This window comes from Procambarus clarkii, chromosome 10, assembly GCF_040958095.1.
Source record: "Procambarus clarkii isolate CNS0578487 chromosome 10, FALCON_Pclarkii_2.0, whole genome shotgun sequence".
NCBI classification, from domain to species: domain Eukaryota; kingdom Metazoa; phylum Arthropoda; class Malacostraca; order Decapoda; family Cambaridae; genus Procambarus; species Procambarus clarkii.
Window position 1 is genome coordinate 38,924,395 of NC_091159.1, and position 27,381 is coordinate 38,951,775.

The 27,381-nt window shown below is 40.4% G+C and overlaps 1 protein-coding gene across 1 annotated transcript; it reads left to right on the forward strand.

The window, feature by feature from the left end:
* The first annotated feature begins 10,253 nt into the window (after positions 1-10,253).
* Positions 10,254-26,885, forward strand: LOC123745475 (gamma-secretase subunit Aph-1). The gene is made up of 5 exons (XM_045726053.2): positions 10,254-10,516; positions 18,873-18,992; positions 24,023-24,123; positions 25,132-25,382; positions 26,130-26,885. Exons 1-5 carry the CDS (start codon positions 10,404-10,406, stop codon positions 26,322-26,324), a joined length of 780 nt encoding a protein of 259 aa, XP_045582009.1. The 5' UTR covers positions 10,254-10,403; the 3' UTR covers positions 26,325-26,885.
* Positions 26,886-27,381: the final 496 nt, after the last annotated feature.

Below are 27,381 nucleotides of genomic sequence, written 5' to 3' on the forward strand. Positions count from 1 at the left end.
CCTCTAGGTAGACACGTTTACTCGTCCTTCTCATGGTTGTCGCCGTCAACCCCTTCGAGTTGTGAAGATTACCTTTGATGGTAGGACCCTTCCGCCCTCTGTCATTCTTGCTGGTGCCAGGTGCTTCGTCCAGGAGTACATTCCCTCTCCTCCGCTCTGTAATAAGTGCTGGAGGTTTGGACATGGTGCCCTCTGGTGCTCCAGTACTCTCTCTCTCTGTCCCTTGTGTGGGGATGAAGGTCACTCTAAGTCGGAGTGCACTTCTCCCCGGGCTCACTGCCTCAATTGCGGTGAGGCCCACCCTACCTTCTCCCGCGCGTGTGTGCATTACAAACTTGAGGCTGCCGTCCTCACCTTGAAGCAGCGGGAACGTTCGTCTTTTCCTGAGGAGAGGCGCCATGTTTGCCGTCTCCCCCCTTTCGCTGGTGTCTTATGATCGTGTGTTGTGCTCTTCTTCTCCTCGTTTTTCCCATCTTCCTCAGCCTCACAACCGTTTCCAGGCCTTAGATCCAGACACGCCCACCGCCTCCTCTGTTCCTTTAAGTTTTGTCCCGAAGGGTCCCCCTCATGGTTCTCTGTCTGGGGTTCCCCTTCTACCCAGTCTGTCTTGTCTCCTGAGTCTTCTTCTTCTTCTCTCTTCCTATCTTTCGCGGTCCTTGCAACATCCTTCCTCTCGCCTTTGTTGTGCTTTAACTTTTACCCCTCCTGTGGTTCCTGTTCCTCTTCACCTCCATCTTTCTGTCTGGTTATCTCGCTTACAGGATTCTCTTTCAGTTCGCATTTCTAATGTACCTCCTTGTGTTGTTACTTCCTTGCCCCCATGGAGAGTCTCCCTTCCGAAGTTTTGTACTTCCTTGACCCACATCACTAAAGCTTTCGAACCCGGATCCTTAGGACTATGAACCCTAAGCGCTATCCACTCAGCCATCAGGCCCCCCTTTACTCCTTACCAACCAGCCTCGTCCAATGTCATATCCTGTGCATTATTCATGTTAATAACTGCTTCCTTAGTAGTTTCACCATGTTTGCCATCTGTTTGTTTTTTGTTCACTTGTCCTCACCTGCTAAAGTCTTTCCAGCTTGGCACCTTCTTTTGACAATTACTTATACTTCTTTCCTCAATTTTTTCTGAGTACACACACTTCATCTGTCTGTCATCCAATCAGTAAGCAGCATTCTCAAACCATCTTGGTACGTTCTCAATCTTGCGATGTATTAACTTTTGCTCTCTACATCTCTCCGTGACATTTCCCATGACATTTAACAAAAAGTACATTAGTATGCAATTCCATCATTATCATAATTTTTTTGCATAACTATTTTGGGTGGTTTAACTGTAAACTGTTATAATTGAGATATATTTGATTATAGAAAAAGGTATACAGTATATTTTATTTAAATATGGTAATATTTCCCATTTTTCTAAATATGAGCCTTCACTTCCATTTCCATTGAAATATAAATAAATGTACATGTTGAACAAAATGTACTGGTAAACATAAAACCAAATAATTTCAGAAGTGTGCTGTACAGTATTTTCTAACTGGAAATATTACACAGTACTGTATTGTGTAAAATACTCTTAAATTTAAACTACTTATTTGTGTTAAGTATTTTAAAGTCTCAATGATAAAATTATATAAAATATATAAGGAAAGTATTTTATTCATGTAGGTAATAATGTGTTGTCTTAATTTACATATCAAAAGAAAGTAAATACTGTAATGCAGATGATGAGTCACAATAATGTGGCTGAAGATATGAAGACTAAACCACACACCAGAAGATGGAGACGACCAAGTTTGGGTCCGTCCTGGACCATTATCAGATCTTAAAATACTCTAATACACAATGTATTATTATTATTTATTTGTGAAAAGTAGTACTATAATTGACTTTACTACTTTTTATAGGTGATTCAATCCAGACAAGATATGGTGCAGTAGCTTATTGCATATAATTTTTTAAATTATGAAAATATTATATATACCATATTTTTGTATTCTGTATAACAAACTGTACTGTATTCGGGTACTAAGCTATTGTTGAATGCTGTGAATACTGTATTTAATTTTGACTGTTTAGGTAAGTGTAATTTAGTTGAAGGATAATGTACCTGTGTATTGTGTGTGTAATTTTTGTCACAAATAAAAGATGTATTGAACAACAATTAAAGAAGTGTTTTTAACCTATAGCTAAAGTGTATTATAAGATTGCTGCTATTATATATTTAACCACATCTTGATATTTTGTTCTCTTGCAGCTTGACTGGCTTTAAAGGGAAGCGGCTACATGCAGATTTTTTCCTGGGTATTTCACATGTAAAATGCTAAACATTTCAAGAAGCATCTATAATATGTGCTGGTTTGACTACTGTAAAAATGTGTGAGAAAACACAGAAAGGGCATATGCGTACTCTAGGGAATGGGGAATGAAGTGCTAGGGAGTGTGAGGGAGGGTTGCAGGGGGGTCAGGGCACTGGAACGTGCTAGGGTCGCGTGTGGCGTGGAGAACCAGCCCATCTTCTTATGGTTTCCCAACACCAAAAAACTGTCTTACTAAGGTACTGCCCTCTCCTAATTCACCAGAGGACCCAAAACAGGACAGTATGTCAATTTTGCAAGCTGCTTCCATTTTCAAGTGCGACAATTTTTGGCCTTGGGTAAAATATGTGTTAAAATGCGATGCTTTATTAGGAGGATAGGTTGGGAGAGTACAGAGGTGGGGAAGGGGGGGTGGAAGGAGTGCAAGGGGGCATTGGGGAGAACAGAAGATGCAGGTAGGGGGACTGCACAGAGAGCATGGGGAAAGTGTGAGGAGTGCAGGGAAAATGCAGGGTGTGGGGGGTGGGGGTATCACCCTCTGGTGGGAGCCAGAGAGCACTGCTTCATGGTGACTGTTGGTACCAGAGTTATGAGCTGTAAGTGCCCAATGAACCCAGAGATTCTCAAGCTACCAACCTGGGGCCAGATTCACAAAGAAGTTACGTACGTACTTACGAATGTTTTTTTTCTTAGCATATTCGTAGCGGCTACACCGGTATTCAGGTAGGCATCCAAGTATCAAAATCTTCGTAAGTATGCCCCGTTGCGCTAAGGTCGCCGTCGACCACTCGTAGCTTTACGTAAATTGGATATAACTCAATTTTTCTCTACTACACAATATGGAGGATTGATTTTATTATAAACAAACATTTTAGCTGGCAAGTCTCATCAAGGAGGAGTTCTTCGTGTTATCTATATATGCATTCTCTGCTTGAAACTTGTAGTAAATATGTCTTTTATGATATTAGAATTACTGTAGTTTTATAACAGCGAGATATTATACAGTAGTTATTAAGTAAATAAACACTAGTGAACATGAAATATGAGAGGTGGTGATGATCCCGGGCTGGTGGGAGCATTTACTATCACCAAATGCCCCTGTTCACCTAGCAATAAGTATAGCTAGGGGGGTGTACTTTAGCTATACATACCCATTTTTAATTTATTTTGTTTGGTTGTATTTTGAAATTAAATCTGGGTGAGACATAAAAAGAAAATATGCGGCACAAATGATGTTAGGTAAGGGAAAACTTTTCATTGCATACCTAGGTCTATAATTATTACTATATGAACTATTATGGCCTGTTAAAAAAAAAGAGGGGGAAGCAGGGGTCCACGACCTCTTTCTGTTACACAATTTGACTGTGTGTAACAATAAGTAATTAATTATCAAAAGAAGGCACTGGGACGGGAAGGCTATGTAGCAGCATTGTGTGTAACAATAAACCTAATTTTTTTTTAACAGATAATGCACCTGTGAGTAAAACAAATCCTGTCAGCTGTAAAAATATTGATCCAGTTATTTAAATAAAATATATAATGCAATAAATATTTATGGGTTGTTTAAACTATCATTTGTACTGTATATCCAAAGAAGTGAAAAATTGAGTCGTAATGAACAATTTAATGAACGATACAATAGAAATATGACTATTACATATCAACAAGAGATCTTAATGATCCATGGTTAACATGATCTAATAAGGATAATACAGTACTGATAATAACACAAACTATAATTTAAAACCTTTATTACTAATTTGTTTTAAGAAGCTTAGGTATACACAGCAATGTGCTGCTATCCTATTCGATATTTATTTATTTATATACAAGAAGGTACATTGGGATTGTGAGGATACATAGCATAGTACAGTAATTACGTTCTTGTAAAGCCACTAGTACGCGCAGCGTTTTGGGCAGGTCCTTAATCTAAGAAAATTTTAAGTAGGTAAATACTTGCAAAATTTATAAAAATGATAAAAGTTACATAGCAAGGAAAAAATAAAAGACGAGAGAAAATTATAGGTATATTAAAGCACATAGGTAGCTCAGATTGATTGCAATGACAGCTTGAATGGTAGTTTAACAAAATTTAATAGGCACAATACAGCATACAGCTAGCATATAAAGGAAGACAGTAATGAACACAATGATAAAGTTGTTTGGGTTAAGTACATAAAGATTGGGTAACACTAGATACAGAGCAAATTTAAAGCTCGGTGTAGGAAACTACGAAGATGAAATTAGGTACTTTTTGGTTTTGTTCTTAAATGAGGCAAAAGTTTGACAGCTTTTCAATTCACTAGGGAGTGAGTTCCATAGACTAGGTCCCTTAATTTGCATAGAGTGTTTACAAAGATTAAGTTTGACCCTGGGGATATCAGAGAGAGATTTATTTCTGGTGTGGTGATAATGGGTCCTATTACATCTGTCCAGGGAGAATTTCAGAGCATGGTTTGCATTTAAGAACAGGGTCTTGTAAATGTAGTTGACACAAGAGAATGTGTGGAGGGAGTTAATATTTAGCAAGTTAAGGGATTTAAACTTAAATTTTTAAGGGATTTTGTAAGTGAGGCAGCAGCGAGCGTAGCGAGAACAGAGGTCACCCAGTCTGCGGGCAAGGCTTATATAAACACTGGCTCGTTGTGCGCGCAGCTTGGGCGGTTAGACCCATCTCCCAGACATTTGTTTTCTTCCCACAGAAAACCCACCGCTTTTAGGGGGAAAAGCAGTGTTCTTTGTCCGTGGTTGGAAGAAAATGCGCTCAGATTGGGGACTTGTTTATTTTATAATAGTGAATAATAAATTAATAGTAAATAATAAATTAATAATAAATTATAAATTAATAATAAATAATAAATTAATAATAAATAATAAATTAGTAATAAATAAATGATTATAATAATAACGAATAGTATAATGATAAGCAATAATTTAATGAATCAAATAAATAGCTAATTAGGGTGAATTATAAATAATTAGTGACTAATGCATAACAATAGAGTATTAAAGAATAATTATAATGAATAATCATTATAAGGATAAATTATTAAATCAATTACAATTAATAGTTACATCTATAGTTAGCAATTGAAAGTTACATTATTTGAATTTACACTAATTACAATTCATGTTAATATTTCTTAGCTATGTGCAGGCTTATCACTTTGGGGTTTCCGGCGGAGCACCCCCCCATCCCGCGAGGGCCAGCGGCGCGGAACCCCCATCATGGTTGTTATATTGAGTGCATGTTCTACTGCATTATTCCTTGATATAATCCTCATATTGTGCTTCTGAGAACCAATGTATAACCCTGAAATGTTATCCTCTGTGCCTAGTATTCCTTGTGTCCCTATTGTGTATTGTTCTAATCTGCTTTTGTGTCAAAATTTCTCCAATGTACCTGTAAACATTTTTTGTTAATTTTACTGTAATTATTCTACTTAAAATTATCTGTACCTGTAAAGTAAAGCTGTAAAGTACCTGTAAACATTTGTTATCAATTTTACTGTTAAATTGTCTAAAAATTATCTGTTAGTTTAAGGACTTGCCCAATTCAATTTCTTTCCATATTATGCACCCCATACCCATCCCATGGGCGGTGGTGTAAAGGATTACAGAGGAACAGCAGGAACTGAACCCTCTAGTTCGTTTAGCTAAGCAAATAAATTTTGACACTAGTTACAAAATTATTAATGTTATATATACATGTACACATTCTCATACATACATGTACATATATATATATATATACGTATACATATATACATACACATGCATACTTAATCACCCACACAAGTACACACATCAATAATCTTTTGTGTCACAAGTGATTCAACAAGAGGCTCACAATACAAGGCACTTTACATCTATGGTGAGTCACACAGGTACTAGTCTTGCTGCACACCCACCCAACTGGGCGGCAGCTTTACAGTCATGTGCTCCACACCCACCCAACTGGGCGGCAGCTTTAGTCATGTGCTCCACACCCACCCAACTGGGTGGCAGCTTTAGTCATTTGCATGCATTACTTACAGTAAACAAGTTTTGGATACTTCGTTAAGATTTTGGCCAGCACATCATTATGAATGAAGTACTTACACATTTCTTGGACACTATTGATGGTGTTATCTCTAAATTCCGCAATTTTTTCACATTCCATTATATAATGATGCAAAGTATGCAAATAGTTCTGCTGACAGAGTTTACATTTAGTCAAATCTACATCAGCAGATGTTACAAATTCCCAGAGGTACTTGTAGCCGAGCCTAAGCCTAGCACTTTGCCTCAAGTCTCCGAAATTTAGTTGATGTTCCTGGGATATTGCTGCCCTCAGGCTGCTCAAAGGCAGCCCAAGTTGGTAATCAATTCCCTCTTTACGAGCAAAAGTCTTGGCCAACTTATCAGTTCTATCATGCATTCGTTTGACTAATAAGGAAAGGAATCCACGGGAGACACTCTGACTCCATCATTGATTATTTCATTATATCTGTGTCTAGCTCCAGAGATAAGCACGTCACAGGGTTATAAAGCCATTCATAACTGTAGGCCTAATAAAAAAGGTGGTGGCACAGCTATATATTACCGAGATACATTTATCTGCAACAGTGTTATTAGTGACAGAGATGACTACTGTGAATATACTTTTGCTCAGTTTACAATTAAATCCCTTAAATCCTCTTTGACTATTGGAGCCATCTATAGATTTCCCAATACTAACATAGCTTCTTTCTCAGACAACCTAAGGAATCTTATTATAAACAACAATGTCAACAAAAACCACATCATTCTGGGAGGAGACTTTAATATTGACCTGGGTCAACAAAATTGCTCTCAAGTTGACTATTTCTTTAACAGCATGAACTCCTGTATGCTAATCCCCACAATCACCAAACCTACCCGAGTCACTCAAACATCAGCCACTACCTTGAACCACATATGGACAAACATAACAGCTCCCCTTGTATCTGGTATAATCTACGACAGAACAACTGACCACTATCCTACCTTTCTCATAGCGAACATGGACATAACACCACCAAAAAGCAAGAAACTTTCATTTAGGCTACACAGTGAATCAGCTTTAGACAATCTTACAGAGGCACTTCACAATATTAACTGGGATTCTGAATTCAATAATACCCAGGATATAAATTCATTTGCTAACCTCTTCCTCTCCAAAACTCTAAGCCTCTACAACCTTCATTGTCCCCTTCTTACCAAGCAAGTAACTGACAAAAGATTAAACAATCCATGGCTCACAAGTGGCATTCTCAACTCAATCAACAAGAAACATGAATATGAAAAGAAAGTTAGGATTGGCCTAGTTTCAAAGGAAGTAGCTAAAAGGTACTCATCAATGCTAACCAGTATCATAAGAAAGGCAAAACTTGCATATTATGTGAATAGATTCAATGAATCAAAAGGCAACATGAAGAGCACTTGGAAAACTATCTCTAGTATCCTAGGAACTAAACAACACTCACATAACCAAATAAAACTCTACAAGGATGGGGATATACCATCAACTGATTTAGAAATGGCAAATGAATTTAATAGTTTCTTTTCATCGGTTGGTGCTAATCTTGCCAGTAAAATCCCACAGACTCAGACACATATTAACACATACCTCTCAGGCAGCTATCCAAACTCTCTTCTCCTTTCACCAATCAGCCCGGCAGATGTTGTGTCCATCATACACTCTCTAAAAACCAAGGCAGGGAACACCAGTGAAATTCCGTCCATTGTGTACAAGAGAGCCTCCCATGCCCTTGCCCCACCCATAGCACTACTGTTCAACAAATCTATAGAGTGTCACACCTTCCCTGATATCCTCAAAAAAGCAAGAGTAACGCCAGTCCATAAAGGAGGCAATTCGGCGGACATAAACAATTATAGACCAATATCAAATCTACCCATTCTATCAAAAATATTTGAAAAAATTATTTACAAACAGCTCTATTCCTACCTCGTAAAATTCGACATACTCAGCCCCTGCCAGTTTGGCTTCCGGTCCCAAAAGAGCACCAACGATGCAATCATTAGTCTCCTTGACGTTATCTACTCAGCCCTCGACAAAAATGAGTTTCCAATTGGACTCTTCATTGACCTAAGAAAAGCCTTTGATACTGTTAATCACAACTACCTCTTACTTAAACTCCAGCATTATGGAATCCGAGGCCTTGCCCTTGACTACATCCGATCCTATCTTAGTGACAGACACCAATATGTAACCATCAATGATACAACTTCTTCCACTCTACCAATTACCGTTGGAGTGCCACAGGGCAGCATCTTAGGACCTCTTCTATTTCTTATATATATAAACGATCTGCCTAATGTCTCTAATATTCTCAAACCTATATTGTTTGCTGACGATACTACCCTTATCTATTCAAACCTCAACCCACATACACTAAATAATGTTGTGAATAATGAATTAAAAAAAGTCCACTTATGGATGTCAACGAACAAACTAACATTAAACATCGAAAAGACTTACAACATCTTATTTGGAAGCAAATCATCAAATGCAATTCAGCTACAGATAGACAACATTAACATCAGTAATAAAAATGATGGCAAGTTTCTTGGCCTATTCCTAGACAAGACTCAACTTCAGCACCCACATTCAACACATATCTAAGAAAGTCTCTAAGACAGTTGGTATACTCTCCAAAATCAGATATTATGTTCCTAACTCTGCTCTCCTCTCACTATATTATGCACTAATTTACCCCTATCTTAATTATGGTATCTGTGCATGGGGGTCTACCACTGCAAACCACCTTAAGCCCATCATCACACAGCAAAAATCTGCTATCAGAATGATAACTAACTCAGCTTTCAGACAACACTCAGCTCCCTTGTTTAAATCCCTAAACTTGCTAAATATTAACTCCCTCCACACATTCTCTTGTGTCAACTACATTTACAAAACCCTGTTCTTAAATGCAAACCATGCTCTGAAACTCTCCCTGGACAGATGTAATAGGACCCATTATCACCACACCAGAAATAAATATATCTTTGATATCCCCAGGGTCAAACTTAATCTGTGTAAACACTCTATGCAAATTAAGGGACCTAGTCTATGGAACTCACTCCCTAGTGAATTGAAAAATGTAAAACTTTTGCCTTATTTAAAAGCAAAACCAAAAAGTACCTAACTTCATCTTCTTAGTTTCCTACACTGAGCTTTAAATTTGCTCTGTACCTAGTGTTACCCAATCTCCTAATTTTTATGTAATATCAAACAACCTTATCATTGTGTTCATTGCTGTCTTCTTTTATGTGCTAGCCATATACTGTATTGTGACTACCAATTTTTGTCAACTACCATTCAAGCTGTCATTGCAATCAATCTTAGCTACCTATGTGCTTTAATATACTGTACCTACAATTTTCTCTCATCTTTTTTTTTTCATTTCATGTAATCTGTTATCATTTCTTTGTCTATAAATTTTGCAAGTATTTACCTCCTTAAAATTTTCTTAGATTAAGGACCTGCCCGAAACGCTGCGCGTGCTAGTGGCTTTACAAGACTGTAATTACCATATTTGTATCCTCACATTCCTTATGTACATTCTTGTATATGCATAAATAAATAAATAAATAAAGTTATGCCTTGGGGAGCTGAGGGCAGTCATAAGGATGACAAGGAGACACTTACAATTAGCACGTCAACTTTGGATTCATATACGCGCTTGCCCGAAACGCTATGCGTGCTAGTGGCTTTACAAGAATGTAAATTGAACCTAATTTCTATATTCTCTGTTAACCCCCAATGTACCTTCTTGTAAATAAATAAATAAATAAATAAATAAATAGTAACTAATAATTTGTATACGGAACGTACAGTTTTTATTATGGGCGAAATGTACAAAATATGTGTGGGAGCGGTGTTGTGTAGGAAGTGACTGTTGCTCCGCCCACACCGGACAACCGTGAGCTGTGATTGGCTCCTCCTGACTCACCCGGACCGCCCTCCCTCACACTGTCAACAACAGCCTCCCATCTCTACCACACAACTAATATTTTCTTGAAGTTTTCTGGCGTTGTGGTGTGTTCAGCGACGAGATGACGGTTGCACAGTTCTTCGGATGTGCGCTGATCGCCTTCGGTCCACCTATATCCATGTTTGCCATCACTATCGCCACTGACCCCATCAGGACTATTATGCTGGTAGCCAGGTGAGGCATGTGAGGGGGTCTAGGCCAGGCGGAGATACTGTCTTTGAGTAAGCTATCACCTCAAAAGCTATTAGGGTTTAAGTTATATTGAGATAAGTTATGTCCCAAATTGTGCGCCAGACATAAGGAGCTGCATGGGTTACAGTTAAATCTTACACAGTTCCTAGACGATGAGTCACAATAACGGGGCTGAAGATATGATGACCAAACCACACACCAGAAGATGAGGAGACGACGACGTTTCAGCCCGTCCTGAACCATTATCACAATCCACTTCATAATGGTCCAGGACGGACCCAAACATCTTTTCATCTTCTGGTGTGGGGTTTGGTCATCATACACAGTTCCTTTGGTAGCGCTCATTTTCTAATTGTTAAAGCAATATATATATTGTTTGGTAAGGTTAAGTTGGATTTTTTTTTTGTAGTTGGTTAGGCTGGGTTGATTGGGTTAGGTAAGATAAGATAGATTTAAAAATTCTTCAGTAAACCATCTTGGTCAGAAAAAGCTGTGTATCCAATCACCCTGGTTGTGCCCTTGACCAGGTTGTAAAATAGCTGTGACATGCAGTATTATACTCTACTAATATTTTTCACTAAAAAAATAGGCATAAAAAAAGCTCTTTCTCAAGTAACTCTTTATGGTATTCATTAATGAAAAGAGTTGAGCAATAATAGCTGGCTGTTGCATAGACAATACATAGGCTGATAGTATTTATTTGCAACTTTTAATCTCATTCTATAGATTCTTTGGAACATGTGCTACAATAGGATCCTATCTTGAGGGTTTTTTGAGATGATTTCGGAGCTTAGCGTCCCCGAGGCCCGGTCCTCGACTAGGGCTCCTTTTTGTTACAACCCCTGCCTTTCCCCCCCCCCCCCCAGGAAGAAGCCCGTAGCAGCTTTTTAACTCCCAGGTACAGTACCTATTTACTGCTAGGTAACAAGGACATCAGGGTGAAAGAAACTTTTTGCCCATTTGTCTCCGCCTCCACCAGGGATCGAACCTGAAACCTCAGGACTACGAATCCGAAGCACTGTCCACTCAACTGTCAGGCGCTCCTAGTAGTACAGTCGGGTTCATTCTCGACTCAGTCAAGGATTCCAGGTTCGAATCCCGGACGGACAGAAGTAGTTGGGCATTTCCCACCTGTCCCCAAACAATGAATTATGAATTAAATATGTGAAAGATGTAGCTTAGTGCTGAATAAAACTTCATGGTTAAACCTAGCAAATGTGCTGTAGATGTTATTAATTCACATAACTCATTTTATGTATCTGGATCTCAAATTAAAATTGCAAGATTTTAACTACATTAAAGTGTTATGAAAAGTATCTGAATAATGTTAGGTATTGACTCAAAGGGCACATTTGCTAATTTTTTGGAGATAATCGGAGAAATGAAAGTCAGGACAAAATTAATTACTGTATGAGTGAATTTGGTCAGCTTGACACCTGGTTGAAAGTGCAGATAGGAAAGTCAGTGTCTCAATGTGTATCTTTTGAATTATGGTATATGTGATATGGTAAACTTCATAAGTTAAATTCTGTATCAATAAAGCATTTGTGAGATTATCCCCGTGTGATGTAATTGGTAACTTGCAATAGTGATGACACATGCCAGATGTGATGATTTTCCCCTTGAAATATGTAGTAGGTGCACACTGGAATAGTGATGACACTAATACAAGTGACCTCAGTCAGAAAGGACTGCACTAGCAACAAACAATTGCTGTAATGACAGCTTATTACTTTAAGACTACGCAGGGAGGCGAAGAGCCGCCACCAGAGCCTAAATCCTCGGCACTCTTGATCCACTAGGTCGTGGAGCATCCGTAACTACTGAAGGTAGTTGTCAAAGTAGCTCGTTAGTGTGTCTCGCCAAAAGATTTCTTTGGTGTGTGTGGCTTTGAAATTAGTTCGAGACCAAGTATCCAAAGCAACACCCATAGTCACTTTCAAGCGTAATGGCAGAGTCAATAAATGGTACAAGGGTCTTAAAAGATGTGAACGGAAAGGCACTTGTAGGTTTCAACAATAACAATTTATTCATAAAACTTAATACTAGCAATACAAGGCAATAATAGTTTAATGTTACATTAAAGTTCGTAGTGGCACCGTCAACACTATAGACAAGCCGGAAGAAACACACTTCTGATACAGACCACTCGTGGTTCCAATATTAACTACACTGAACACAGTGGGCGACCACTTCAGAGGCAAGTAGCAGTTCGTCACGCCTACAGCAAACAATAATAAACAAACAACAAACAGACCTGTCACAGAGACGGAAGACAGTCTTCCTTGCAACACTCAGTTAATTACGTTATGACACAATGAGAGACAGATGACAATTGATCTAATCTATTTCAATCGATTAATTACAATATGAATACGTTACTTAGTAAATCCAGTTATGTTAATCTGTCACCCAATCACAACCAACACAAGGTATACTACGTTAATTACATGCTGTCAACACAGTCAAGCAACCAAACCAGACTTAATGAAGTCGATCAATAAACACCGGATAATTAGCAGTCCCTGAGTAACCGCTCAAGGTCCTGACAAACCTGACAGTCGACTTAACTCACGAAGAATTTACATTAACACTAACTGATCACCGAGACTGCTTGACAATCACTGATTAGTCAACACGATTGCTAATCACCTCACATCAATACAGATGGTAATTAATGACATTAATTCAATAACACTGACTTCACAATAAGGAACACATATCAAAACAACACCGGGTCATGTAGACCAACACAATACAGTATTTAATCCCAGCACTGACAACACAACACACTGACAACAAATGTCATAAAAGCAATGATAACAATTACAATCAAATAACACACTTACTTTTATCACTGCATGTCTCATTGAATGAAAGAAAAGAAAGAAAACACGGACATGGATCAAACATGTTATTTGATCACACAGAGTGATGGTATAATATTAAACCTCACTAATCAATATAAACACAAGTAATAACACACATGTTCATATACAGAATTATATGAACATGTTTGCTGATGATGCTAAGATAATAGGAAGGATAAGAAACTTAGATGATTGTCATGCCCTTCAAGATGACCTGGACAAAATAAGTATATGGAGCACCTCTTGGCAAATGGAATTTAATGTTAATAAATGCCATGTTATGGAATGTGGAATAGAACATAGACCTCACACAACCTATATATTATGTGAGAGATCTTTAAAGAATTCTGATAAAGAAAGAGATCTAGGGGTGGTTCTAGATAGAAAACAATCACCTGAGGACCACATAAAGAATATTGTGCGAGGAGCCTATGCCACGCTTTCTAACTTCAGAATTGCTTTTAAATACATGGATGGCGATATACTAAAGAAATTGTTCACGACTTTTGTTAGGCCAAAGCTAGAATATGCAGCGGTTGTGTGGTGCCCATATCTTAAGAAGCACATCAACAAACTGGAAAAGGTGCAAAGACATGCTACTAAGTAGCTCCCAGAACTGAAGGGCAAGAGCTACGAGGAGAGGTTAGAGGCATTAAATATGCCAAAACTAGAAGACAGAAGAAAAAGAGGTGATATGATCACTACATACAAAATAGTAACAGGAATTGATAAAATCGATAGGGAAGATTTCCTGAGACCTGGAACTTTAAGAACAAGAGGTCATAGATTTAAACTAGCTAAACACAGATGCCGAAGAAATACTGTATAAGAAAATTCGCTTTTGCAAACAGAGTGGTAGACGGTTGGAACAAGTTAGGTGAGAAGGTGGTGGAGGCCAAGACCGTCAGTAGTTTCAAAGCGTTATATGACAGAGTGCTGGAAAGACGGGACACCACGAGCGTAGCTCTCATCCTGTAACTACACTTAGGTAATTACACAATTACTAAATGTGTAAAACAGTGTAAGATAACAAACACACTAAAGTCCAGTTACAGTTATCACACAGACTAACTGTAGCAGGCCTTTACCTATCGTGCTTCCTCGGGAATCGAACTCCTTCCCGTGGCGGGATCATGAAGAACGACACACCAATTGGCTGACTGATTCAGCACAAGGAATTTGGCACTTCAGATGAATGATACAGAATAATTTTGAGTAGTCACTTTGATTATATCGGTATCTTCCACAATCCTCAAATATACACACTCGGTATGATACCCGCTGTTGATTGAAGATCGAGTGCCCCACAAGCGGCACAGGTGCATGGTGCACAAGGGGACTACAGGCATACCTCAGAATGCGAGTTTAATCCGTTCCTGGAGACGCCTCGCCTTCCGAAAACTCGCATTCCGAAGTTAATTTCCCCATAAGAAATAAAGGGAAATGAATTAATCCGTTCCTGACTACCCCAAAAACCCCACTTCAAACTAAATTTTTATACCTAATTTACCTAATTCATCTAAATAAACCTACAAAACTATGTTCCAGTTATTACTTACCTTGCTGTCGAGTGCTGTAGGCGTATGGAAGATGGTGAGGAGGGGGGAGGAGGAGAGGAGTTACTGTTTGGAAGGGGAGTCCCCTTCCATAATCACATCAGGCAGTGAGGACCTTTCTGGTGTGCTCTCCCTGGGACGTTTAACCTGAGTGCCACTAGGTCCTGGTTGAGGCTCACTGCTCGATTTCCTCACCACAAATCTGTCCATGGAAGCTTGCTTTTCCCTTCTTCGCAAGCTCTCTCTGTAGTAAGGCATCACATTGTCATTGAAAAGATTAAGACAACGGCCTACTACAGCTTTCTCTGGGTGAGTCTGTTCAATAGTTGTTTGAATCTCTTCCCACATCTGACACACCTTCTTAATTACTGCAGAAGGGACACTCGCTGGTGCTGTTGGTGCTGCTGCCACCTCCTCCTCCACTGCAGAATCATTCGCTGCTGTGTTGGCTTGCTGTTCCTGTTGAAGGGCTAGGAGTTCTTCGGTGGTCAGTTCTTCGTTGTGTTCTTCCACCAACTCCTCCACATCATCACCATCCAATTCCAAGCCCATTTGCTGGCCTAGACTAACAATTTCCTCAACAATAGGCGCATCATTTATAGGCTCAAACCCCTCAAAGTCTAGTTCTCTCACACCTTCAGGCCACAATTTTCTCCAGCCAGAGATCAGGGTTCTTTGAGTCACTTCTTGCCAGGCTTTGTCAACGAGTTTTAAAGCACTACAAATGTTAAAATGCTCTCTCCAGAACTCTTTGAGGGTGAGGTTTGTGGCTTCAGTCACTTCAAAACATTTCCGGAAAAGTGCCCTTTCATACAGTTTCTTAAAATTCGCTATGATTTTCTGGTCCATAGGCTGAATTAGAGGAGTGGTGTTAGGAGGAAGGAATTTAACTGTGAGGAATTTATTGTATTGAGGCATCAAATCATCTTCCAAGCCTGGAGGATGAGCAGGAGCATTGTCAAGGAGAAGCACGGCTTTGAGTGGCAATTGTTTCTCCTGCAGATATTTTTCTATGGCAGGGCACAGCACTTCATTCACCCACTCCGAAAAAATAAGCCTAGTGACCCATGCTTTTTTATTAGACTTCCACATCACACACAAACGGGTTTTCTGCACATTATACTGTTTGAAAACCCTTGGATTTTCAGAATGATACACTAGCAAGGGTTTAATTTTCAAATCGCCACTCGCATTTGAACACAGCACAAGCGTAAACCTATCTTTCATAGGCTTGTGTCCAGGCAAGGATTTTTCCTCCTTGGTAATGTATGTCTTCTTAGGCATTCTTTTCCAAAACAGTCCTGTTTCGTCACAATTAAACACTTGTTGCGGTAGGTATCTCTCAGCCTGTGCAAACTCTTTAAATTCGTCAATAAATCGTCCAGCGGCTGGTTTGTCTGAGCTGGCTGCCTCCCCATGCCTTGTAACACTATGGATACCACTTCTCTTTCTAAATTTTTCAAACCAGCCCCTGCTTGCCTTAAACTCTTTCTTATCTGCATCACTCGTTGCAGGGGTCTTCTTTAGAAGGTCTTCGTGCAACACCCTGGCTTTCTCACAAATAATGGCCTCCGAAACACTATCACCCCTCAACTCCTTGTCGTGTATCCAAATTAATAACAACTTTTCCACTTCTTCAAGTATTTGTGGTCTTTGTGCCATTAATGTTCTTACTCCTTTTGCCACATTAGCACTCATAATCTTATTTTTCTTCTTAAGTATAGTGCATATTGTTGATGTGGCTTTGTTGTACTGCCTACAAAGTTCAACAACACGTGTACCGTTCTCATGCTTCCGAATGATCTCTTGTTTCTCCTCTATTGTCATCCTCACATGAGCTTTCTGGCCTTTATCCTTACCACTGGCTTTCTTGGGACTCATGGTGAGATATATAATAACAAATTGTATAGACAAATCACCAAAAATCCAACAAAACACTGAAAATCCGCGAGAAGAATTGATGTGGGGGTAGTCACTGAGCGCGAGACAATGGTAAACTGAGGGGCAGAGGGGCGACGATCGCCGAACCACCAGCGCTAGGTCGGCCTGTACGCGTATCAACAAACTCGCGTCCAAACTCGCCTCCCGAAGTAACCATCGCCTTCCGAGACAAATTTTTGGAGTAAATACTGCTCGCCTTCCGAAAACCTCGCATACAGGGACAATCGCATTCCGAGGTACCACTGTACACGGGTGGAGGCAGCATGAGGCGGAGTGAGGTGGGTGGAGGGCCGCACGAGGTAGTAGTGTGAGCCACGAGACCACAAGGTTGAGTTTCGCCTTACTCCCACACTGGTGAAGGCAGGAGCGCGTTTATGAACGTACACCGGATATAATGCACTAGTGTGCTTTGCTGAAGGCACACTGAATAACACGCTGATGGAGTGCAGATGCGCACCACGTGATAAGTACACGGGGTGGACAGCAGAGTGGACGAAATAAACAGAGTCCACACAATTCCAATGTTTGTGAATATCACTTCTCAATTTTAACTCAACCACTTGGAAATCGTTTTCCTCAATTCCTTGTACACAGTTTACTTAGCGATATGGTGACAGATTGCACTTGATTTAGTCGATGAACATGGATACTTAGCTACAATCCTGTTGCTCCGGTGGCGATCACATGTGTTGGCCGGTACTCTAACTCGTATCTTTGAATATATGGTACCTATCAGCGCACAGCGATTACCGTATTCTGAGAAATGCTTAGACCAGATAGATATACTTAAGCTTGCTGAACTCCGGTGTAGACAGGAATACTACCCTGTTTTGACCGAACAGGATAACCATGTCTACACAGCACAGTGAGGTATTCCAGAATGGCATCCCCCTAGGCGGGAAAAGCTGAAGTGGCGGTGTCCCCCTTGTCTGACGAGATGGCCAATCAGGTGCGAGGATTGGTGGAGGCCGAAGGTACCGCTACCAATGGGGTGACGGTGGCGGTGATGTCACGTCACCGGCCAGAGGAAACCGTTACAACACCAGGCCTCTCTCTTCATCCTTATACACGAGAGTTGGGACTAGAATTCATGCTAATCCTGTAACTATTTATCCAGAAATGCTACAACATCTATCGCTAGTTTTCTGGGCAGCTGAGGGTGTCTGGTTTCCAAAGACACCTAATTTCGACCTTCTATCTGCTATATTAAGGAAGTTACTAATTCATGCATGCTTGTGCACTCTCTGAAATCTGAAATCAAAATGGCAATTTTGCTTCGTCTATCAACTATGTGTAAGCTAGCCAGCGGTATAACCTCTGACACTGTTGGACACCCTTCCCACTGTTGGACACCCATCTTCGCACTCATTACAATCTCCTGACTGGCCTGCTGTTGTAATTGTCTATGCACAGACCTAGCATCACCCCTTCTCCCTTTCTCCCCCTCTCCCCTTCCCCTCGTTCATCTTCCCCTTCCTTGTTCATTCTCCCCCTCCACAGGATTCATAATCCTAGGGTCCGAGGATCGATCCCTGGCGATGGCAGAAACAAATGGAAAGAGTTTCTTTCACCCTGATGCCTCTGTTCACCTACCAGTATATAGGTACCTGGGAGTTAGACAGCTGCCACGGGCAGCTTCCTAGGGGTGGGGGGGTGTATATGGGGGGGATGATAAAATAAGTTGATTGATTGACAGTTGAGAAGTCATAAATATGACCCTGCATGGATGTTGAAAGGTTCCATGTGGCATCAGTTCCAAAATACTGATGTACTCTGTCATGAGTGTTCTTTGCATATGGCAGATCTTATCTTAGGTGATTTCTTCAGAAATCACCTAAGATAATTGATCTTGGTTATCTCTTCAGAAAAGACTTTTCAACTTACTCAATATTTTTTATTTGATGAAAATTGTGTAGCAGCACTGTATGTAGTATTTAGAGGTATATTTACAGTGTGCTTTTTCCTCCACAGCTCTTTCTTCTGGCTTCTCGCATTGCTGTTCTCATCCATTCTTTACAGCGCGGTCACTCAATTAAATAATGCACTCATCTTTGGGGTGGTGTTTTCCGTCTTATGCCAAGAACTATTTCGGTGAGTATCAATTGGATGTTTTAAATAAAAGAGAAAAAGAATTAGTATAATGTTTTGGTGCTACAGTGCTGTGCTTGTTTAATGAAGCACATTTTGCTGTTATAGATGTTTGTTTTGGATGCATGATTTTGAATTTATCTAAATTAGCTGTAATTTTTAAAATTGAGCTGTTTCAAGGCTACATCTTAAGGCATTATTATGAGAGGGTTCCTTATATAGCTCCCCAAGCTTAACCTCATGAAGAGCAAAAGCTTTATAAAAAACCAATAAGGTTTTTTCCTTGTCAGCCTTCAGCTTTCTCTCCTTCATCTGGAAATCCCTCACCTCTTTGCAAAAAATTTTGGAACCACTACAAAAAAAAATGCATGTGTGAATCAAGCATTCTATGAGTGGAAGTAGATCTAAGGAAGAAGTCTATCTGAACAGTTTTTCAATAATACAGTATTGGTTTAACAGCCTTCCCAACATTTGCCATTTTAAGTATGTTTGTGCTCTATGCATTTGCACACATCATAGCAGAAACCTGTTCTTTATTAATTTTATGAGTTAAAATAGTTTGTTCTAATCTACTGGCCTTTGCCTGATGGTAAACACTCCATACCAATCCATTTTCATCTGCATTGTAGACCTGGAAATAATTGTATTTTTCTTAGGCACACCATGCAGTTTTCTCTTAATTGGCTCCATTGCTTCCACATCTGGTCTGAATCATTTCCCTGAAATCTTCCTTTTAAATATACTGTGGGCCTGTCAAACTTATACAGCTACTCTGAATTGGTCTTGATGTTTTTGAAGGTCATGTTATGTGCTTCTACTACAGACTAAAATTGTTAAACCCTAATGGATACAATACTGTATTGTATGAATGACAAACAAACAGCATCATCCAGTGTTCGTATTTATGTACCCTCAATGCTTTTCAGTCACTACTACTACCACTACTGCTCTCTTTCTCTCTTACTAACAAACTGTATGATTTCCAGTCTTTGCTTTTTATATCCAGAATAGTACCAGTGACAATGCCATACTCCTCTGCCAGTTACTTGCCAGCCATCCTTCGATCTAGTTTTTCAAGTAACTGCCTTTCCATGGGGAGCCCCTATGGGTCCCTGGAGCTATCAGGCTGATATATGTTACATTAGTCAGAGACATCAGTCAAATGAAGTTCAGCCTGCCGGGGACCACGAGCCAGAACCTGGCCCCCGCAGAGAGACACAGGGAACAATGGCCTATTGAAGCCCCCATGTGGTTAGGAGCACTCCATGTCTACCATCGACCGGGGTTGGCATCCAGAAAGGTAGACATCACAAAACATATCCCACTTGGTAAGAAATTCTGACTGAAAACTGAACAGGGAGGCAGAACTCGCCCTACAACTTAAGGAAACAAGCAAACGTCACACCTCACCGCCGCACCTCCTGACCGCACAGCTCCTCCCCCCCCCCCCCCCCCCCCTCATCCTCCCAGGGGAGGGGAGGAGCCCTGGACCCCTGTGCCGGCTACCCAAGTCATCCAGTTCCTTGGCTGATGTTGTCCGGGGTGGATGTTGACTCTGGCCTCAGATTCCTGTGCAGTTGTGCGCCTTCGGGGTGTGTGTCTGCTGTGTGTGAGGTGCTGGGGTTTTCAAGCTTCTGTTTGGCCTTGGGTATGATGTGGTATTATTTGGTGGTAGTGGTATCGTTGGCAAGGTACTGCATAGCTCGCCTACCTATGCAGCAGCTGGTTTCTGTTCCTTCTGGAAACGTTGTCTTTCAGCTATTTCGAGGGGGTTCCCAGTTCACTCGGCAGTTGCTCGAGCAGTTGTGTGGGAGATTGATCTTTGCCGTGCTGGTTTACTTGCCGGCTCGGGTCTGACTTTGGTGTCCATTCTGGTTCCTTCGGGGTCCTCCCTTATGCCTCTCTCGTGATTGCTGGGTTCAGTCTCCAAGGGCCTTGCATCGGTTGCTGCGTCGCCGGCTTCCTCTTTGGGTATTTCAGGGTTCAGTGCTGTAGCACCTACCCGAGCCCTAGCAGATGTGTTCAAGAATGCTTCGTCTCTCGGCTAGGGCTTTGTGACCAGTACTCACCAGGCTGGCCAGGGGCGGTGGGGTTCGTCCTTCCGTCAAGCTCACAGCACAGTGGGGGAGTTCGCGGTGGTTTGACTCGCTTCAGAGGGTCCAGGTTGCTTGGGGTTCCATGATCCGGCTGCATTCGAACTGTTCTTCGGTGGTTGAATGCCTGAACCGTGAGGGGTCTCTTCAGTCTTTTGAGGCTGGTCACTTCGAGTGACTCGTCTGCTGGATTCTCGGGATTTGGCTCTCTGTGCAGTTCATATCTGGGGATTCTCCAATGTCCTGGCGGACTGCCTGTCTCAGTTCATTCCCCTGTCCAGGGAATGGACAGTCGATGCTGATTCCTTCGGTTGGATTCTGCCAGACGTACAGGAGCCCAGAGGTCGACCTCTTTGCGTTGGACCTCAGGTCTCGGCATCTCCCAATATATGTGGTGCTCTTTTCCGACTACAAGGCTGTCACAGTGGACACCTTTCAGCAGAACTGGTCGAGGTGGGGTTACCTGTACTTCTTCCTCTCGATCCAGCTGTTGCTTCAAGTCCTGGGGCCAGATTCACGAAAGCACTTACGCAACCACTTACGAACGTGAACATCTTTCCTCAATCTTTGACGGCTTTGGTTACATTTATAAAACAGTTTACAAGCATGAAAACTTCCCATTCAACTGTTGTTATTGTTATAAACAGCCTCCTGGTGCTTCGGGGCTCATTAACTGCTTAATAATTGGAAACAAAGCCGCCAAAGCTTATGAAAAGATGTACAGGTTCGTAAGTGTTTGCGTAAGTGCTTTCGTGAATCTGGCCCCTGGCTCATTTGGAGACTTACCAGGGGAGAGTAGTCCTGTTGGCCCCTTGGTGGCCGACCCAGCCTTGGTTTCAAATGCTGCTTGCTTGGTGTCCGAAGCTGTGATGTATTACGCTGCTCCGCCTCTTTCAGCAGATCGGTCCAGTCAGGTACCTGGCTGGTTTGGTCCTCTCTTCTGCTCTTCGCATCTGGTCTTTTTGATGTCGTCTATCACCATTTGTATAATGATCAGGTGACTTCTCTGATGGTGTTCCACTTGCGAGCGTCGTCTCGGCGATAGTATCGAGTTTCCTGGCATTTTTCTGTCATTTTCTCTCTCTAAGTAGGGTGCTTCTGTTTCTGATCAGGTTGTTTTGTTTTTTCTTTCTTGGCTTTTTCAGGACCATCGTTTTATGCCTAATACTGTTGCCTCGTATCGTGTGGTGCTGGCAGAGCCACTCATGCTTGTATTCGGGGTGGATGTCACTTCTGCCCAGTTTCATAAGCTTTCTCGTGCTTTGTTTCACCTCCAGCTTGCTCATGCGCCGCCTGAGCCATCCTGGTCCTTGGACAGGGTGCTCCCTTTTCTTTCTTCCCCTTGGTTTGTGGCGGCCCCTTCAGCTCAAGATTGTTTTTCCAAGGCTCTCTTTCTGTTGGCATTGGCCTATGGGGGTCGGGTTGGTGAGCTTCATGCTCTCCTCCGGTGCAAGGGCTTTTGCTCTTTCGGTCCTGGTGGTAGGTTTGTTTGGTTGTAGCTTTCTCCTTCTTTTCTTGCAAAAAAAAAGAGATGACCTTTTTCCAGAGGGGTGCTTAGGTCATTGGTGCTTGCTTTGTCAGGTTAACAAGTTGTCTTGACTTTGAGTTTAGGAGTGAGTGGTGTCTGCCTCCCAGTGTTAAGTCCCCAATTCTTTCTCTTTGATGATGTAGCTCCAGGGAGCCCTATGGGCTCCCCTCAGAAAACCAGCGTTGAATGTAATGAAACTCCTTTTTTGCGTGTGAACCAGAGGCTTTCTGGCAACCCTCCCTCCTTGCCGTTGGCAGTTCCGTTTCCTTTTTGACGCTCCGCCTCCGAATTGGATGGCTTTGGTAACCAGCATGGGGGGGTTCCGGGGCTCCCCCCCTTCCCAAAGGGAAGGGGGTGCGAGCCCCGGAAAAACATGCGCTTCAGTGAGGTGTGACATTTGCTTGTTTACTTAGTTCCTTAAGTTGCAGGGGGTGAGTTCTGCATCCCTGTTTGGTTTTCGGTCTCAGTTTCTTACCAAGTGGGGTTTGTTTTATTATGCCTACCTTTCTGGATACCAACCCCAGTTGATGGCAGACATGTAATGCCCCCAACCACATGGGGCTTCTCTTGGCTAATTGACTGATGCCCCTGACTAATATAACACACATCAGCCTGATAGCTCCAGGGAGCCTCCAGGTCTCACCCAGAAAATGGCGTTTCATTACATTCAACGTTGGTTTTTTATTCATGGTAAGGAATGAATAAAACTCTTGCTGGATGACATGGTTTCAAACTGCAGATAATCATGTATCCAAAGATAAGCTAGTGACTTGAGTAGTGATAGGTTACATCACACACTCACAATAGTATCACAAAAGCAACAGAAAAATGTCACACAGACAAAACTCTCTTGTATGATTTACAGTATTGTGCAATTCAATCTCGATAAAACATTTATGAAATATAAATGCAATATTTTGAATACTTTAATGGAAATAAAAAAAGCAAGTTTAGGAAAAATTAAAGTAAAATATGCGATTTGAGGGTAATTATTCCATGTGATAAACCAACGAACCAGTTTTGTCTTATCCCCCTCGGATGGGTGAAAAAGGATCATTGTTATAAAGGGAAGTGTTATCAAGATTTCTGGATTTGGGAGAGTGCACTATATAGGTATAGAAAAATAAAGTGTGTATAAACTACAGCAATTCTTTGGTTATATCATTAATGTTGGTATGTACAGTATGTCCATGGTATGCTTATACTTTTGAAGAGTTAATGCCAAGTCCAGGCTCATGTACTATGTGTACTATAAGTTATATAATGTGATAACATTTTTACAATATGTATTTTTAATGTAATAAAAGGATACTCCTGATTTAGATTACCAGTATAAAAAAATCAAGTTTATTTGTCATGTTTGTTTAAAATTTGTTCCTGTGGTATGACAAAAATTTTTAAATTTTGTCCAGGTTTCTGTGGTTTTTAGTTATCAAAAAGGCAGAGGGAGGTCTGAGGAAGGTGAGCGATGGGAATCTTCAAATCGTGGAGAACAAACACATTTTAGCCTATGGTAAATACTGATCTTGTCTGTTGTATTTTGTATAAATATGGTACTACTTCTTATTGGAGATTCTCAAACCTAATGAAATAGTTTTTGAAAAATATTTTGATGACAAAAGTTAGATACATATACTGAATCTAATTAAACTAATACTAGTATATCTGGTACAGTGTATGTACTAATTGAGATGAACTATGACATGTATGGAGATTGAGATGTAGTAGAGTTATGATGAAGGAAGTAGTATGGATGTGAAGTGATGTACTGAGTGACTGGACAAATATAAATATATTATGTCTCCATGATTTACTCTACATGCAGTATTGTAAATAGTGTAAATCACTTATAAATTGTGTGGGGGTAAAAATAGACCTGAAGAGCATGTGTAGTGTCAAGCTAGGAGGAGAGAGCAGTGTGAGGAGCATGTGTAGTGTCAGGCTAGGAGGAGAGAGCAGTGTGAGGAGCATGTGTAGTGTCAAGCTAGGAGGAGAGAGCAGTGTGAGGAGCATGTGTAGTGTCAGGCTAGGAGGAGAGAGCAGTGTGAGGAGCATGTGTAGTGTCAGGCTAGGAGGAGAGAGCAGTGTGAGGAGCATGTGTAGTGTCAGGCTAGGAGGAGAGAGCAGTGTGAGGAGCATGTGTAGTGTCAGGCTAGGAGGAGAGAGCAAGCTCCCAGAAGTAGATTTTAATCTTTGCTAGAAAATATAATTATTTTTGTAAGAAAATAAAATTTAAGAATGAGGTATGTATAATGGTATAGTAGGTCTACAGTATAAGATATAACAACTACATAGTCAGCAAAGAAAATAGGAATACCCATAACTGTGTTTTATTAATGATAACATATGTATTTATTGATTTATTCTTGTTGCTAATAGGAATTTTACTAAATGGTATTTGATAATAATTATGGTAAACTTTTATTGATTTTTATGTATTGCATAAAGTTTTAAGAAGTTAATTGAATCCATAATTTATGTGAAATTATCTTGTTTTGAAGATCATATTTCCATCTTTCAGTGTCTGGACTAGGCTTTGGTATGATCGCTGGTGCCTTTTCTCTTGTGAATGTTTTGGCTGACATGACTGGACCAGGAACTATTGGGCTTAAAGGAGACCCCCTCAATTTCTTTGTGGCATCAGCCATAACCAGTTTGGCATTCATTATGCTCCATGTGTTTTGGGGCATTCTCTTTGTCAACGCTATCCATCGACGTGCATACCTGCAGCTGGCCTATGTTGTTCTTTGTCACTTGTTGGCTTCCTGCATTGTAAGTATCTTGTGGCTTTTGTGGATATTGTGTGTACATGTATACTGAACTGTATTCCATCAAGTAAGTAGTAATTTTTCTTCTGTTTGGGCCTTAGATATGTTAGGTAATAACTTGACTACAAAATTTTATGCAGTACAGTACTGTTTACTGTACAGCATTAATATTTTTATCAAGGTTACTTTATTGAATCAAATTAATTCTTACAAGGGAAAGGTATGGTGAACAATAACCAAACCACACACCAGAGGATGAAGAAATGACGGTTTCGATCCGTCCTGAATCATTATTTTATTTTTTGAAAATGGTCCAGGACGGACCGAACCGTTGTCGTTTCTCCAACCTCTGGTGTGTGGTCCGCTCATCATTTCTTCATCTATGTTGTTATGACTCATCGTCTGTTATGGGGAACATTCTAAAATAAACAAATCCACAAGGGCCGTGACGAGGATTCGAACCTGCGTCCGAGAGCATCCCAGACGCTGCCTTAATCAACTGAGCCAGAACATGGTACAAGAATTTCAACCAGAAATTCTACTGAATTTACTTGGATCCTGCAGCCTCTCTGAGAGACAAACCAGGATTTTACACAATTCCCCCATGCACTCGCGCTATGTCAATAGGCCGTTCTACCTCTTTATTTTCTTCTCCGAGGCTATGGGTCCCTACACTTGCACCAGAGGTGGTACCCCTTCTAGGTTTTATATATGCAGGTATATATAAAATATAATTTATTTTATTTTTCAGACATTGATGAATCCTGCATATTCAGTCACCATCCCAACGGTTTGGATCCTTACAATTCTCTCCGGAATGTTGGCTTTCATTGTGGCAGGCGGATCACTAAGGACTATAAAGGCTGCCTTCAATGGTCATTCCAGAGTTCTACAGGTCACCACAACTGATGACAGTATTCCAACAGCAAGTGAAGGGGGAATATGAAGTTTTATGTCTTAAATATGTTTATGTTTTATTCATGTTATTGATAGGAAGCTGAGATAATTAGTTTAGACATAATGGACATTCCATTACTTAATATTAATAACATTATTTGCTTGTATGCACTGGGATTTACCTGGTATGGGACCCAACCAAAGGTTTAAGATAAGCTCATAATACAGTTGTAGCACCATTTTGTAATGTAAGTGTTGGAAGGATATGAAATAGCATTGGCAAAAAACGTTTTAGAGTAAATTAGGATTGTTATCGTTTCATTCACTTACTAAACTTCAACAACTCCTATTCATTATATACTTGCACACAGGTGCACCATTAACACTGCCATCTTACCCTTATCCTTTCTATTGCATCTGCTTACCTATAACTCGTATGGATGTGTTCTATTAGTCAATGCCCCTCAGTTCTTTCTCATTATTCGTTAATTCTGCTTTGATAATTCATCTTTAATTTTGCAGTTCACTTTCTTTAGAGGACTTTACTTCAGATGTTATTTTGTTCCCCCTCTGTATAATGCCTCAGGTGTTAAATAAATTCAGAAAATTATTCATCTTTAATATTTTCACCTTGACTTGTCAACTTATTCCCTGAAAAATATATTAAAGCTGGATTGAAATTGCATCTCATACACAGTGAGCCACTGTGTTTCACAGTATAGATCCTTGTAACTATTTTGAACTTGGGGATTATGCAATTCACTTGGATGGTACTGTAACCTTAATGAAGTTAGATTTATTGTTATAAAGTGTACCCCCCCCCCAACAGCCCAAGCTGTCTTCCCAAGTGTTTAACTTCAGTATTATATTGTGCATAAAACAATATTTGGCTAGCAGGGCATCCTTAGGTTTTGCAGTAATGCTTTTTGCTGTTGGTCATTCTTCCCAAAACTGCCAAGTGCCAAAACAGATTTTGCTTATCACAGTTTGTTGGTTTATATGATTCTGTATATAATGAAAGAAATAGTTTCCGTCTTATACGTGTAAGCTTTATTATAATGCCTAGATTGTAGTTAAACTTACAATTTTATTATTTTATAGGTGTG